The 16,772-nt window shown below is 39.5% G+C and overlaps 1 protein-coding gene across 1 annotated transcript in view; it reads right to left on the bottom strand.

Annotated features, from left to right (window-relative positions):
- The window catches only part of MYO3A (myosin IIIA), a 170,475-nt gene that overhangs the window by 12,113 nt on the left and 141,590 nt on the right, over positions 1–16,772 (bottom strand). The window contains exon 30 of the mRNA XM_029236397.1: positions 834–940. Coding sequence (XP_029092230.1) covers positions 834–940 — 107 coding nt within the window. The remainder of the gene's footprint in view (positions 1–833; positions 941–16,772) is intronic.

Consider the following 16,772-nt stretch of genomic DNA (forward strand, 5'->3'; position numbering starts at 1 on the left):
TAGGTGGGGCCTGAACTACTCCAGGTGAGGAGTGAGACGGTCTGAAACAGGGCCGCTGCCGTGAGGCCAGATGATGAACCAGGGCGAGCCTTTGTGGGGAGGAGTCCCACTTCAGCGTGTCTGATCAGCAGGCAAGATTCCGGATGCCTCGCAGTTCTGCTGGTTTAGGTAACCGGGCAGATGCTGGTGGCATTCACGGAGAACAGGAACCTAGAGGAAGGGCAGGCTGGCAGGGGTGATGCTGAGAGCTCCCAGGCTGCTCACCGTGAGTCAACGGGAGCTGGGAAACCAGAAGACCTCAGTACAATTAATGGCCCTGACAGCGAAGAGGTGCCTTATCCGTGTCTCAGAATCCTGATCTGTGAGATGGGGATGCCACCCTCCAGGCTCTAAGATTCGATCTCACCATGTGTGTGAACTCACCTCACTCTAGGCCTGGAATTTAAAAGGTGTTCAATAAATGTCTCTTCCTCCCCCTTCCTTCTCCCCGTCCATTTACACTAAGGTTCCTCCCTGGAGAGCTCCTGCTGTGAGGCCCTTCTCTTTCTGGGTTGATATTTGCACAGCAGCTCAGATTACAGGACCAGAAGAGAAAACTGTGGGAGGGCACAGGGGTTACAGGACTGCTGGAGAGGCGTGGACCCTGAGGAAGAGGGGTTGGCGGACAGCCAAGTGCCCAGACTGTCAGCCAAGGGAGGGGCAGGTAAGCAGAAACCGAGGCGCATCTCCTTTGCAAAGCCCTCCCTTTTGACAGGACTAGTGTGGTCAGTTTCCACGCTGGTTGTTAGGGGAATGCTATGGCTCCCACCTGATAATGAGAGTGAGCCACTTACATGTAGGAGAGAATAGTACGTGGAGTCTTCAGGGTTATTTAGTGTTTTGGGTTTCCGGGGCCGCCTTGGAGGTCTCAATATTTTTGGCCCCTCTCCTTTGGAGATACCTACAAGAAAGGTGATCATAAACAAGCACTCAGTTACAAAGGCTAGTATCAAGCACTGTTTACCGTTTGTGTTAAACGACAAATTATATACATACAACTGGGGCAAAAACTGGGAGAAAGAGGAAATTCCTTTGTCCCCCCCCCCCACCAACCCTTATTATATTCCTCATCATGTGTTTCCCTCCGATTGTCCAGTGGTCTAGGATTTTGAGAAGTTAAGGGGAAGAGAAGACGGGGAAGAAAAGAAATGCACAGTTTGATAATGTGGGAATGGCAGGTGAGGGTGGATGGGGCGAGCAGACAAAGCTGCCATAAAATCTCTAGAAAGGAGGATTATGCTCATAGAATCTCGTTGTCTCCTTGCCTCCCCGTCACTGGTACTACAGAGTGACCCATCCATCCTTCCATCCATCCATCCATCCATCCAAACACTGCATGATCTTCATTTTTAAAGTACCACCTCATATTATGACCCAAACCAAGAGACAGCTCAACTGCAGGCTGGACAGATATTCACCAATATTTAGAATCTCAAACTATTAGAATGTTCAGATCGGACTTTAGAATCCTTGGCCAAGAAAGAATTAGGTTTGTCCTCTTCTCCCTGCTCTTTCTTTGACAGAGCCAAGTCCTCAAACCTGCGGCAACATCATCAGAGTTTCTGAGGATCTTCACGCTTTGCTGTCAGTGCTTTTGTTACAAGTGGCCTTATGTCTACAGAGTTAATAGGCCGCTTACAAACAATTTCTGTCTATTTTTCACGATTCTTGACCACCTCATCCCCTAAGTGCATTTGTGATAAATATATCAGGGTTGGGCTGGGAGTAGGGTATGGGTGCTTACTGGAGAATGGCTTACATTCAACAGATATCTGAGCACACATTTCTTAGCTGGACTTTAAGGGCATCAATGGATCATTATTGCATATAATAATGGGGCAACAATAATTCCTAATCCTCAGAGATAGAAATACACAGAGGAACTGAATTGTTCCAAACGATTCTAATCAGATCACGTCAAATCTAATCAAATCAATGAATGCTCCATACTTACTACGTGTGAGCAGCCGGGACTGGCAGTGAAAGACCACTCCAACCAGGATGGAGACTCACAGATGCCTAACTTTCTAGTCCCAGCCCCAGCTCACTGTGTGAACATATTTATCACAAGAGCATTCATATCCTAACGTTAGCCAACTCATTCATTTTAAAATTTATGGGAAATTGCTGGATGACAAAGATAGATCAGCTAGTTGGGAGTATGTCATCGTGGTGTAAGGCATGGAACGGTGCAAACCAGGACAATCATTCATTACCGTCCTTTTTAGAATAAAACAAAAGAAAACGGGATCTTTGTTAATGAGACCACGTTAATAGAGATCAGTTATAGACAGGAGGAGTAAAAGTGCTTTTCCAACCAATCCCTGGAGGTTCATCTCCCATTCTCTCTCTCCCTTTTCCTCCAAAGGAGTAGACAGAGGAGGTGGAGGGAATCCAGATACCGGAGCCCTAGCCGAATCCTGTCTTAGACCATCACAGGCGCGAGGAAAGATGGTAAAAGCTGAATTCTCGCCACCACCAAAAACAGTGGTCTTTTATTATTTTCCTTCTCCTAATTTATCCTCTCTCCCAGGGCTGATTTTTTCTTTTTTTTTTTTCTGCAGTACGTGGGCCTATCACTGTTGTGGCCTCTCCCATTGCAGAGCACAGGCTCCGGACGCGCAGGCTCAGCGGCCATGGCTCACGGGCGCAGCCGCTCCGCGGCATGTGGGATCCTCCTGAACCGGGGCACGAAGCCGTGTCCCCTGCATCGGCAGGCGGACTCTCAACCACTGCGCCACCAGGGAAGCCCCAGGGCTGATTATTAAACAGCTCTGATTGGCTCTTACCAAGTTTTATTATTTTTAAACGTATTGGCCATATGCACTTATATATCTTATTTGAATCTGAATGGCAAGAAACATTAAAATATAGTATCAAGTTATTATGTTTTTAGAAACATAAAGGTGACCAGGGACTAAATTTTAACTTGACTTTAATACTATTTAAAGTCTGAATTAAAATATCAGAATATTACTATTGTAACAGCAATTAATTAAATTTAAGGTGGCAAAGAACCTGAATAAATGCCACGAAAGGGAAAAACAAACAGATTCTGGGAATAAAGGAAGTCTTGCTCTTTCTTCATTTTCTCATCAAATGTTGCCATTCTATCTGATTTCTATCACCAAGACTCTACAGAACCTGCCTTCTAGACAGTCAAGGGTGACAACTTTACTGCCCAAGCCAAAGGCCACTTTTCTGTCCTTATTATCTCTGACTTCATGACCATTTAACATTATCGACCACCCCTTCCCTTTATGACTGAGGGTGAGGTTTCTGAGGGCAAGACACCTTATCTCATTTACCTTTGTATTCCTGGCACTTAAGGAAATGCCTGACACATAGTAAGTGATTAATAAAAGTTTGCTGGATGAGGAAACAATCCTTTGCCTCCTGGAATGAATCATGGTGCTCCCAGCTCCTTGTACTTTGCACAATGACCCCCCTACAGATGACTTCCCAATCCATAACTTGGCTAGAACCTCTCATCCACCAGAGCTCGGCCCTAATTTCCTACCCCTGTTGAATACGTGCATCTCAAACTCTCAGACTCAGGTGAGCCAGGGGTCATCTTTCTTCTCCATCTAAGATTCTGTACACCACAACCTTAATGGCACTGTATTTCTGTCCCCCAGGTTTGTAATATTGATGTCACCCGCGCCTAATTCCTCTTCTTCGTTTCCTGGAAGCAGGCAATCAGCAAATTCTGTCAACTTTTTTGACACATTCTTTGAAATGCCTAATCCTCATCCACTAGTTCTTGCTTACCCTTGCTACCACCCTGGGCTAAACAGCTCATTTAACAACCGTGGCAGCGTCTTAATGCGCTCTGTGCTTTATCTCACACATGAGAACCAGATTTTCCTTCCTTAAATACCACGATGAAATTTCACTTTCCAAAAATTCGTGATGCTTTTTTCCTTCTCCATTAAACCGAAACCTCTCCTAAATCCAAGTTACTTACAATCTCAGCCATTCCAATTGATCGCCCACTTCCCCCCCAAATGAACTACCTCCTCTGGTCAGCTTCGTTACCTAACTGGAACCCCAGCACACCATGTTTAGAGCTGTAACTTTGCTTATTCTCATCTTCTCATAGAAAGGTTTTTCATGGTCTCACTGAAATCTGAAGCATCCTTCAGTGCCTGTCTCCACCTCCGCCTCTTCCGTGAAGCTTTCACAGATGGCCCAGTCATCTCCGTCTCACGTGAACATCAGTGGTACTCACTGGCTGTGCAATTTATTTGAAACGTGTTATGGGCTGAATTGTGTCCCCTCAAAATTCATACACTGAAGTCCTAACCCCCAGTTCCTCAGAATATGAAGGTGTTTGGAGAAAGGGTCTTCAAAGTGAGGTCACTACGGCCTAATTCAGTATGCTCGGTGTTCTCGTAAGAAGAGGAGATTAGGATACAGACACACACAGAAGGCAGACCATGTGGAGACAGAGGGAGAAGATGGCATCTATAAGCCAAGGAGAGACCTCAGAAGAAACCAAACTTGCCAACACGTTGATCTTGGACTTCTAGATTACAGAACTGTGAGGAAATAACATTTCTGTTGTTTAATCCCCCAAGTCTGTGGAACTTTGTTATGGCAGCCCTAGCAAAATAATGCAACACTTAATCTCATACTTCTTACTATTTTTACCTATGACTTTAAAAAAATAGTGGGACCATGTTTTTGGATGGTGGGCATTATACCTTAGGATCTGATGCCCTCATGCTTCTTCACTGGATGTACAGGTGGTAGGTGTTTGGAGATGCTAAAAAGCCTAACTGAATCCATTTTAGCTTAGAGACACAGTGCTAAGTGAAGAGCAGACACTCAATATAATTTTCTTAACTGGATCAGTATTGTCACCAGATACAAAAATAAATCTTGATTCTTCAAAGATAAATGTAAATGAAGGAACCCACAAACATCCTGAAAGGAAATCTGGATGACTTCATGAACAATGTAGGGGTACAAATGTCTTCACTACAACTCAGAAGTCATAAAAAGGTGGCAAATGACTACCAAATACAGACCAACAGAAAAATGGGCAAAAGATGTAAATAGCAAGTTCAAGTTCAAATCCAAAAAGCCAACAAGCATGAAAGGCAAATGAGCCTGTCAGCAGACAAGACAATATGAATTAAAATAACAGTGTAATATCATTTTACTCCAGGCATATTAGCTAAGATTAAAAAGAAGGATAACACTGCTGGACAGGATGTCAGAAAAAGTGAATTCAAACAAATTGTTGAAGGAAACATCTTCTTAGGGCCTTTTAGGAGAGCAATCTATCAAAACCCAAAATGCCTTTCAACTCAACGGCTCCACCCCTGGAGGCTTATCCCATAAAAATATCATCAGTATACAAGGACATTTTCAGAGAAGTTTTCTGCAACATTTTTCATAGTGGCAAAAAATCGAAACAAAGTGAATACCTAACAATAGGAGAAAGGTTACATAAATTATTGTGATCTTCATATGGAATACCATATGGCTATTAAAAAGAATGATTTTTAGCTATACCTGTTGATGTGCAGGGATTCCTGCTGAGGTAGTAAGGGAGAAAAGCAAGATGCATAATAAAATAATGACAAAAAATCTCTATATCTGTATGTGTCTGTAAGGGCATTTATGCACATCTACAAAAGATATAAAAGAACACATGTTTTATAAGAGCTTCCTTGATGGGGAGAGTAATGTGGGTTGGAGAGGGAGAATGGCGGTGGGCGGGAGGGGGGAAGAAACAGGAAAAAAAGAGAAAATGAAAAAAATATTGCATTCAAAAGAATCCTGGAATGTATGGTATGGTCACATTTATGTAAAATTATAAATATGCATGAGGGCATGTGCATACTACAGAGACAAAAAAAAATCCCAAAACGTGTTGAATTTTCAGAATTTCCAATTAATTCTTATATCTTGCAGAATTGACTTTTTTCTTCACCAGGATAATGCTAAATATTCTTAAAGGGTGTCTTCCCTTAACACATGGCCATGTAACTTGGGCAGCCAGTAAGTGAAAATTATTGAGGAATGTATTCAACAGGGTCTGACTGTTCAGATTAAATTTCCCCAGGCTATTTTGTATTTTTGAAGAGCAAACTGCCTGTGAGCTTTTCAGCATACAAATATTTCAGAAAGGCGTTAAGTTTATTTTGCCCTCTAAATTTTTGTTCCTTTGGGGGAGCACAGACACTGCCTGCCAACGTCATTCTAACCCCTTAATTACAAAAGTGACATAAACATTTATAATCACAAATTACCAGCAGCGCATCAACGCTGGCAATAGCAAAATTAGGTTTGTGACTATTTTGTATGATGTGCATGATACGTATTAGCTGGTAAAGGTTGCTGCTATATTAAATAGCCAGAAGGTAAAGTATTTATTTATATTGTAGCTCTGGTAATAATTTCATTAAGCATTTGAGTTGATCAGGAATGCAATGAAAGGAAAAACATCTCAACGTTTTGCATTCAGAAGAAGACAGATTTAAAACTCATTGCCAATATTTGCTCTAGAAAATTGAATTTCAGTATTATTCTCATTTTAATCATAATTATACTATTTTACTTAAGTAAACATGCAGAGTATAATTTGCAAAAGTATCACATGTATAAACAGGATATTAGCAGCACAGAAATGCACTTATGTTATTGTAATACCTTCCTTAAGAAATCAATTGTTTAGCTTTTGTAAATTCCCATTTACAAATGGACAGTCATGAACTTTAAGCAATATAGGGACCCAGAGGAAATCTTAGAAGGGAGGAGTGTTCACTGCTATTTGTTAAAGGCAAGGTTCACCGTAGTCAGGTTCGCAACCTGTCTGCCTTTCACCTCATCTGCCCTTCAGCCAGGCAAGGCGCTCTTGAACAGAAATGGACGCAGGTTCTGAGCTTGTGTGGACAGTTCAGTCCCTCTGCACTCCTCTCTGCCTTGCACTGCCTCATGCTCTGAGTTCCCAGAGATATTTTCACTTCTCATGGTTGCCCTGAATTGGACCACTTGTTTTACTCCACTCTGTGTTCCCTTGAGTTTTCCTGAGGTGAAGAGCTGTAAGTCTGCTCTGAGTGTCCTGAACACTTCAGGGATGCCTTAGTGTTCAGTGGTCTGGCTCACAGGCTCCCTCTGACCTTCTCAGCAAGCAGGGAGCTGTCAGCCTCCAGCTCCATTCGGAACTGCTCAAGTGATTCCTTTAGTTCTTCTTTTCCTATCAACTGAACACCGATGCCCTAGAGCCAACTCCCACCAGTCCTTATCCTACAGCTCATGGGCTTCAAGCTTTCTGCCACTCTGGTTTGAGTACTTTGCACAAGAACCTTGAAAACTGAGCATTTAGTTTTTCAATAAATTACACTCTTAGGTTTGGGGAAGATGCTGCCCCCAGCCTGCCCCTCCTGTCTCACAGAAGAAACAGGAGAATAATGCAGCTCTATTTGTGTGGTGAGACCCACAGACGTCCCCTCTGGACCACCATCTGTCTCTTGGACATGCTCACTGTGTATCTGCCATTTTCTTGTGTCACCCCCGTAGGGCACAGGTCATGGATTAGAGTCCTCAGAGGCTAGTTTCGTCTGGTCTATGCAGGTAGGTTGCTCCCTCACCCCCAGCCATCTAGCATACATAAACGGGGGTGCCCTATGAGAAGCATACGGGAATGCACACAGTGACGCTGACAGTGTCTTGAGAGTGCCACCTACTGGGTGTCATGTTGAGCTGTGAGCATGTATCCTGTGTACGACCATCCATGGGATTATGGAGACAAACAACAAAACTACATGCTCATCTGACTGGAGAATAAGGAAAACTCAGGGGTGGCATTTAAGAGCCCCCCAATTACCTCTTGGTTGTTTTTCAAGACCATATTGATCTCTATCTGAAAAATATATGGGTATATAGCTCGAGGTGAAAACCTACGTTAATTGTTTTTCCGAAGAGCCAAATTTGGGAAAATTATTTATTCACTGCTCAGTTACTTTCTCAAATTGCCCTGTAAAAACCACAGAATAGAAGAATACTACCTGATTTTAAACAAGCAACATTCAGTTTGCTTCTGGCCTCCCCCCACCTCCCTGCCCCACTCATACTTTGTAACAGATAGGTGGTTCTTATCAAGGTAAGGTGAAATACACCAATATTTTTAAAAAGCTACTATTCCTTATAAGGACATGTCTGGTCGCAGGCATGGCCACAGGAGGTGGCAAGACAGCTTTCAGTGGCACAAGACAGCCTGGCAGCAAAGATAACTTATCTGGAGATGGCATTCTAGTCTTCTCCCACCTGGTGTGGAAGCCCTGTACAGGCTGCAGGAACATTATTCAGATTCTTCATTTTGTACAGAATGGACTCTGAAGGTCCAAGGTAGGGAGGGATGGAGAGTGTCCACTCTACTGGAGAGCAAGCACTTGGCCCTCCCTCCACCAGTCTCTCTTGGCCCTGTATATGGATGCTTTTGTCAGTGAACCCCCTGACACGGGGGAAGATTAAGCCGACGTATTTACAGGATTCCCATTCCAATTCTGCAGTCTTGTATCCCTAGTTAGATTAGCTAGCGGTTTGCTAAGGTTCTTCCTTGAAAGATGAATTTTAAGGCTGTTTATATTCCATATATGAATGTGCCATTACTTATTAATCATTTTCTTATTGTCTAATTTTATTTTTGGCCATGTACGTAATTTTTCTCTTTCAGCTCTGATTAGTTCCTTAGGCTATGTTCTCATAAGTGGGCTTACTGGGTGAATGACAGAAATGATTTCAATGCTTTTTTACATATTTTGCCAAATCACTTTTTGAAATGTTGCGTCTTTAGTCTCACCATTAGTGTTTGAGGATAATTAAACTAGCACATTCTTGTCACCGTTAAATATTTTTTCATCCCTCCCATTGTGATGAGTAAAAAATAGTAACTTAATTTATACTTTTAATTTCCACGGCAATCATATATATGCTTGTTTTCCATTTGCATTTGTTCTTCTATAAATAAATCAATGTGTCCATTTTTCCATGGATGGTGTTTGTGTTTTTCCTAATGATTTACAAGAGCTCTTTCTATGTTACATACGTTAACCATTTTTCCACTTGTTCTATATATTTTATCCAGTTTGTCTGTAGCTCTTTAACTTTAAATGAGGCTTTCTAATGTCTAGGTTTTAACGTTTACACAGTGCAAATCGACCACAGTGTTTCTTTGTAATGCTTTTTATTACTTCTTATGCTTTGTCATTTCCTAAGCAGAGACTGTGAAATAGTCAATTCATATCATCTGGTTTCTCATTAATATGTCTGGTAAATATTGGGGTATTCAGTATAAGGTAAGGCTGTTTTATTTATTCTCCCCAAATCAGAAAAATTTAAGCATTACATGTCCATTTCTTATTGGTTTGCTGTATATCTTTTGGGGACAGGTTTTCATAAATACTACAGTCGATTTTAGGGCTATCTGCTCTGTTCCATTAATCTGTGGTTGATTTTCGTAACAGAGGCATATGGTTTTAATGGTAGCTTTATATTATTTGTTCTACCATCTAAAAGGCAAGACCTCACTTATAATTATTCTTTTTTCCTGAAATTTACAAATGATATCTAGGGACATTAAGTTCTAAAGAAAATCTCATAGAAATTGAACACAACTTTTTTAACCTAGAAATCAACTTTAGAATATGTTTACATTTTCTTATCTTTCAATCCAGAAACACAGTGAGTCATTCCACTGTCCACCTCTTCTTTTTTTTTTTTTTATCTTTCTGTGGTTTTCTTGCTAACTTTATTTCAAGGTATTCTATTTGTTTTTGCTCTTATTTCCAATATGTTCTTTTCCCATTATAAATTATTATAGGAAAGCTACGTATCTTTGCTGAATTCTTTTACAAGTACCAATCATTATTTTGGTTCATTCTCTGCATTTTTATTGTCAAAATTCATGTTGTCTGCTAATACTCCTATAATCCTATCTTCTTCTTTTCAATAATCATGCTTTTCAGAAACTTCTGTTGCTGTCCTATTGCTTCAGCTAGAAATTCCCAAATAAATAACGTAAAAAAGTGTTGTTACTAGCATCCTTACCTTAATCCTGCTTTTTAAAGGAACTGCTTTCAGTGTTTTACCATTATTATGATGTTGACAATTGATTTAAGAAATATACTCTTTATATTGCTAAAGAATCTCCTATTTCTAATTAAGTAAGAGTTTTGCTTTTCATTAGGACTCAGTATTAGATTTTATTAGAAACTGTTTTAGCATTTATCAAGATGGTTTTCTTTTGAACTTGGATATTATGTTACATTGATATGTGTTATTTGGATAGTCTTTTAATGTAACATGCATTCAATTAGCTAGTACTATACTTCGGAGTTTTACCTCTAAATCCCTGAGATTGATCCATAGCTTTCCTCTTCTTTTTCTCTCCTTTCTCCCTCCTCTCCCTTCCTTCTTCCTAAAAGGTTATTTGTCAGACTTTGCTTCTAGGGTAGATGATCTTCATAAAATAGGTGACTTTCTGTATTTTTCTTTTTCTCCCAAGCAGATCACACACTATGGAAATTACTTGTTCCATGAATTTTGAATGCACTTGTCTAAAACACTGTGAGTTCCTGGAAGACTTTTTTCAAGGGAATTCTTTGACAGACACATCATCGTACTGACTATGTCTTCTCAGAAATTTATACTTTAGCCTCATATTTGTCTCTGTGAAATTGATTGCATTCACAGCATGCCAAGATTTTAATATTATCAACTATAGTTATTATAATACTGTTCTTATTTCTATTTTTTTGTGGCTTCTTTTTTAGGTAATTAGTCTATTTTGTTTTATTTTCAAAAAATACTATTTTAGCTTCATTTAGATATCTGGTATATTTCTGTCTTATCAAAATTATTTCTCTTTTTGTGTTTTTCCTGGGGCTGAAAAATACTTGTTCTCCTTTTTTTTTAAAAAAAGAAATCTTACTTTACATCCTTTTTTTATTATTTTCTCTCAGTTAATCATGAAAACATTTAATGATCTGAATTTTCCCATGAATGTAGATCTGGTTGCATTACATTCATAGTTATATATATAGTTATATATATATATATATATAGCTATTCTCATTTTTATTATTTTGAAATAACATAACTCTAATTATAATTGCTTCACCTCAGATTTCATACTGATTCTTAATTTTAAGACTTATTTTTACACTTCTATCTCAACTGCATCATGGTCAGAAAATGTAATCTGGTTCAGTTCTGATATTTGGGAGTTTATGGACTAGCCCAGTATGTCTGTAAGAAAAATTTAAAAATACACTAGACATTTAAGAAGGTATTTTCTCTATGTGATATGAAATTATAAACTCCATGTGAATTTACCTTGTTGACTATATTATTTTGTCAAATATGCTATGTAATTTCCCTTTGAACTGATCTCGTAGCTAAGTAATATGATGTCAAAATATGTAAAGAAAAAACTGTTTCCTCTGCTGAGGACATGGTTAGTCTTTTTTTCGTGCATTTTTTAAATCAGAAATTTAATGGGAAGTTGGGGGAAAATATACTGTTCATTGCCCTCCTGCTTCCATGGCAGCTCCGTGTTCTCTGTAGTTTAGAATAGATAAAAATTGTGGAATGAGAAGAAATAATTTGAGTGCAAAAAATTTAACTATTTCCATTTAATGCTTCTAGGTCAACTGTTCTGTTGGAATTAAGTCAGTTAACTCATCAAAATCAATAATTTACACTTGATAATTCAGAGTGTAAACCCATGTATGGCAAACTGCTTTTATGGTTAGTATTTAATATAACTGAAATGCTAAAAATAAATGATACTCACTGAATTGTAAGGTTGTAAATAAAATCATTTGTTTTTGGATACTGAAGGTTGTCATTTTTTGAAAGATTTGGGGGGAATTAGTATTATTTCTTATGAAGAGAGAATAGTAGCAAATAAATGTAAGAAGATAAGTGATCATCAGAGGTATGTTGGGAGGAAAAGCAATATAACTTCTGATCTCTCTTTACTTTCTACTCTTAATGAAAAAAAAATTCCTATAAAGTATGTGACCCAACATTATTTGAGCTACCTGGTCTTCACATGGATATAAATATGTTTACAGGTACACGTGCAGACATATTCTTGGGTAGTTTGCAAAATGCATTTCTAGGGCCAGCATTACAATGGTAAATTGACAGGCATACCTTACAACAAATACCAAATCTGCACCATAATAACTGAAAATGTTAGGACTACTGCATGAATCTAGATGCCATAAGAATTCAGAAATAAATAGATTGCTCTTTTCTTCTGACATTTACTCTGAAAGCATTTTCCTTATACCTACTGTATGTATGCATGGCAAGGGACTGCTTTGATTTAGAGTTGAATTTACCGATGGTATTATGTAAATGAAGCATGGGAATTATCATAATGTCCTTATTTGTTAACCTTGCAACCCATTAAAAAAATTACAGCCTGTTGGACAGTCACAGCTTCTTTGTAAAAAGAGAGAAAGAAAATATGCTTTTGTGTTACTAGGGTATATTTATCCTACAATTAATCTTTTTCTTCCTTCACAGAGGTCAACACAATTGCCAGGTGCACCATAGTTAAGAAGAAACGCCCCCTCCCCCCAAAGGAGCAACTCTGCACATTATTCAAAGTGAAATAATGCGATGTCATCGTATACTTCTGAATACCACAGCATAGGCTCTGTGATCAGATGGCCGCACTCTAGTTATATAAATCCTGTACTAAATTCCTCTCAGTGAAAATGCAGGTGCAGTTAACTCCTATCAATTTCAATTTATAATGATTATTATCAAAACAAAGATATAAAACAAGCAGTTCGTGTACTTACCTAATTTTATTTTTAAACTTCTTAATTAGTTCCTCAGTTTTCACTTGGCCATTACTTTACTTTCGACACTTTCCCACATTAAAAAATATGTCTCACAGAGAGAGAGCCTTATAAAATAAGGTTACAGCTTGTTAAAATAAAGTTGGAAACTTAATTATTCTCATTATCCACATTTTCTAGGGCTTACTTTTTTTGTTTGTTTAATCTTTTATTATAGAAAATTTCAAACATTCACAAGAGTAGAAAAGGACAGAATAGCAGAATGAACCTCCCTGTACACATCACTCAATGCCAACAGGTATCCAGCCCAGGCTGAGTCTGTGCTCCTTTTCTCTTAATCTGTCTTTAAATCAAGCTGAACCACCAGATAACCATACATTCAAGATATATTACTGGCCCCTTCACTGTTTTCACCACACGACCATTAGGCATGATTATAACTTAGAATATCCTGATGAATTTTCAAAGTGACCTCTAGAAAAAATTTGCTTTTGTACTTTTTTTTTTTTAAATAGATCTTCATTGGAGCATAATTGCTCCATAGTACCGTGTTATTTCTGTTGTACACCAAAGTGAACCAGCCATATGCACACATATGTCCCCTCCCTCTTGAGCCTCCCTCCCACCCTCCCTATCTCAGCCCTCTAGGTCTAGGGCTTTCCTCAGAGTAGGTAAGAAGCTTTCCCAGGTCACTTTACGTAATCCAGCTAAGGCTGATTGAGTTGTTACAACGAAGTTGGGCGTAGCAATTATTTGAAGATGCCCGTAGATTTTTGAGAAGCATGAGATAATGAAAGTTTCAGGTGACTATTAGGCTTACTTTAGTGACATAATTATTTGTAAACTAGCTTGATTTGGTCTTCCAAGTGAAATTCTTCATGGGGAGGTATGGTTTGCCAGGAAGGTCAGTGCTGCAGCGGTGGCCTGTTGAACCCCGGCTGGCAGGTTCCACAGCGTATCGGCTAAATGTGCCTCTGCAGGGGCTGGCAGCTGCCTGCACGGCGAGGTTCCAAATTGCGGGCTTAGCAATTCTGATGATCTAGGGAGACAGGACCTCTATACATTAGGCCTTCTACAATGTAAGGCCTTCCCTGACTAGAAGTTTAAAAGCGTACAACATACAAAAACAAATAAACATTTAAAGAATGTAATGTGACATTTTTTTGTTTTAATAAAAACAAAACTTTTAAATCTTTGCTCCACTGCCCACTGTACTTTGCTCCACATATAATTCTTGGAGGAAATGAAACAGCTTTCCAGCCAATTAATAAGCCATTATTAAATGTCTACGGTGTGATGAATAAGTGTGCTAGGGTAACAGAAAAATGAATATATAGTACATGGCATGGTCCTGCTTGCAAGGGTTGAAAATCTGACTGAGGAAGACAAAACCAATCTACATGAAATAACTTGAGGATAAGCAAACATGGACCGTGGTACTGATAATCTACTCCCTCCTATAAGTGCATCTGAATACCTGTGTGGGGTTTGTGATGTCTGAAGGTATGTAAGTATAACTGGGAAAATCACTAGAATTGGAGGAAAAGGGAACAGGTGGTGGAAATTCTTGGTTTAAATGTGGTCAGAAGATTGGCAAACCCAGGCTGGTTTACAGAGAAATTTAGGATGGAGTTTGATTTTCCTGAGGTAAATAAGCACATCCAAAGGTACAATAATGAATCTAGATCCCTTGCAGGGATTAAATATTGACCAAGCAATATCTGGCCCAATTTGTGACCTCAGTTTGAATTCTTTGAACTATATTTACTGTGAACTTTTACAAACTATTCAAGAAATTTTTTAAAAAGCTGCCTAGATCATTAAAATATCTGAACACAGACTACACCTAATAACAAAACCCGGCAGATATCGGAGGGTGAATCTCCCAGAAGTAGCACAGTGATTATCAGCATCCCCCTTTCCCTTTGTGTCTATTCACAAACGTTAGGGGAAGTTGTAAGTAACTGTTAACATATAGGAGATTCAATGGATATTTTATAGTTCTCTCCCCACTTGCTCTGTCAGCATCATCCTGCATAACATCTTTAAAACCCTCTTCCTGTGGCTTCTGAAGTACTGGGCTCCCTGGTGTCCTTCCCACCTCTCTGGTTGGTCCTCTTTGCTGGGTCCTCTCTACCTGACCCGTACATGTCTAGACTCACGCTCTGGTTCTCTTCTCTTCTCACCGTAGGTGGATTTCCTGGACGATCTCATCTACTCAACGGCTTCAGTCACCATGCACGCGTCCACCCGCCTGGCAGGTCATCTACCGACTAACCTTTGCTTAAGACTGTTGACTGTCTCAGCCACCACTTCATCTGGGTTAAGTGGTCACAATGTACAACAGTTCAGATGTACAAAAATGTCACTTGATCTTCCTAAAACTCGACTTAATTCCTCCCTCTTAGTGCTCATTTCGATTTTCTAGCATGACGTTACTGTTAACGAATCCTAGTTAAACTCAGTTGCTTTCCATTTTCTTAGTGTCTTCTGAGAAAACTTAGTCATTCTGGGTTTCTGTTTTCTCCCCGGGCCACTGCATCTCCCAGTGTCCTCCCTTCCTACTTGGTTCTGGGTTGTCAGGTCTGCCCAGACCCTCTGTGTCTTCAGGCCACTTCAGGCCCTCTCTCAGGCACTTCCTCTGCTACTCTCAGGGACAGGGGAAAATTCAGATGTTGGCCAGGCTGGCCTTCATTGAAGAATGAAGTGAACTATTTTGACTTTCTAGTAAAGTTCTGCTGCTTTCAGGCCTTTTCAAAGTCCCTGACAAAGCAATCTTGAGAAAGAAGAAGAGTGGAGGCATCACACTTCCTGATTTTAAGCTAAATAAAAAGCTAAAGTAATCAAAACAGTACGGTACTGGCATTAAAACAGGCACATAAATCAATGGCACAGAATAGAGAGCCCAGAAATGAACCCAAGTATATATGGTCAACTAATTTTGACACGGGCATCAAGAATACATAATGGGGAAAGAATAAATAGCACTGGGAAAACTGGATATCCACATGCAAGAGAATGAAATTGGAGTCATCTTACACCATACAAGAAAATCAGCTCTAAATGGATTAAAGGCTTAAACGTAAGACCTGAAACCATAAAAATCCTAGAAGAAAACATAGGGGAAAACCTTCTTGACGTTGGCCTTGCTAGTAATATTTTGGATATGATACCAAAAGCTCAGGCAATAAAAGCAAAAATCAACAAGTGGGACTACATCAAACTAAAAAGCTTCTGCACAGCAAAGGAAACCATCAACAAGATATAATAGACAACCTACAGAATAGGAGAAAATATTTGCAAACCACATATTGGATATATTTCAGACAATATCCAAATAACCAAAATAAGGAACTCATGCAACTGAACAGCCAAACACACACACACACACACACACACCAAGTGACCAGATTAAAAAATTGGCAAACAACCTGAATTGACATTTTTCCAAAGACGACATGCAAATGGCCAACAGTATAGCAAAGAGTGCTTTCATACAAATCAAAATCTCAATGCGATATCGCCTCACAGGTATCAGGATGTCTATTATCAAAGAGACAAGAGAAACAAATGCTGGCGAGAGGATGTGGAGAAAAGAGAACCCTTGTACACCTTTGGTGAGAAGGTGCATTGGTTCAGTCATTATGGAGAAGAATATGGAGATTCCTGAAAAAACTAAAAATACAGCTACCATATGATCCAGCAATCCCTCTTCTGGGTATATATCCCCCCAAAATGAAATCAGTACCTTACCTGATATGTTTATGTTCACTGTAACATTATTCACAATAGCCAAGATAGGGAAAACCACCTAAGTGTCCAGCAACAGATGAGTGAATACAGGAGATGTGATACACACACACACACACACACACACACACACACACACACACACACACA

Source organism: Monodon monoceros, unplaced genomic scaffold, assembly GCF_005190385.1.
Source record: "Monodon monoceros isolate NGI ecotype Baffin Bay Population unplaced genomic scaffold, NGI_Narwhal_1 Super_Scaffold_21, whole genome shotgun sequence".
Taxonomy (NCBI): domain Eukaryota; kingdom Metazoa; phylum Chordata; class Mammalia; order Artiodactyla; family Monodontidae; genus Monodon; species Monodon monoceros.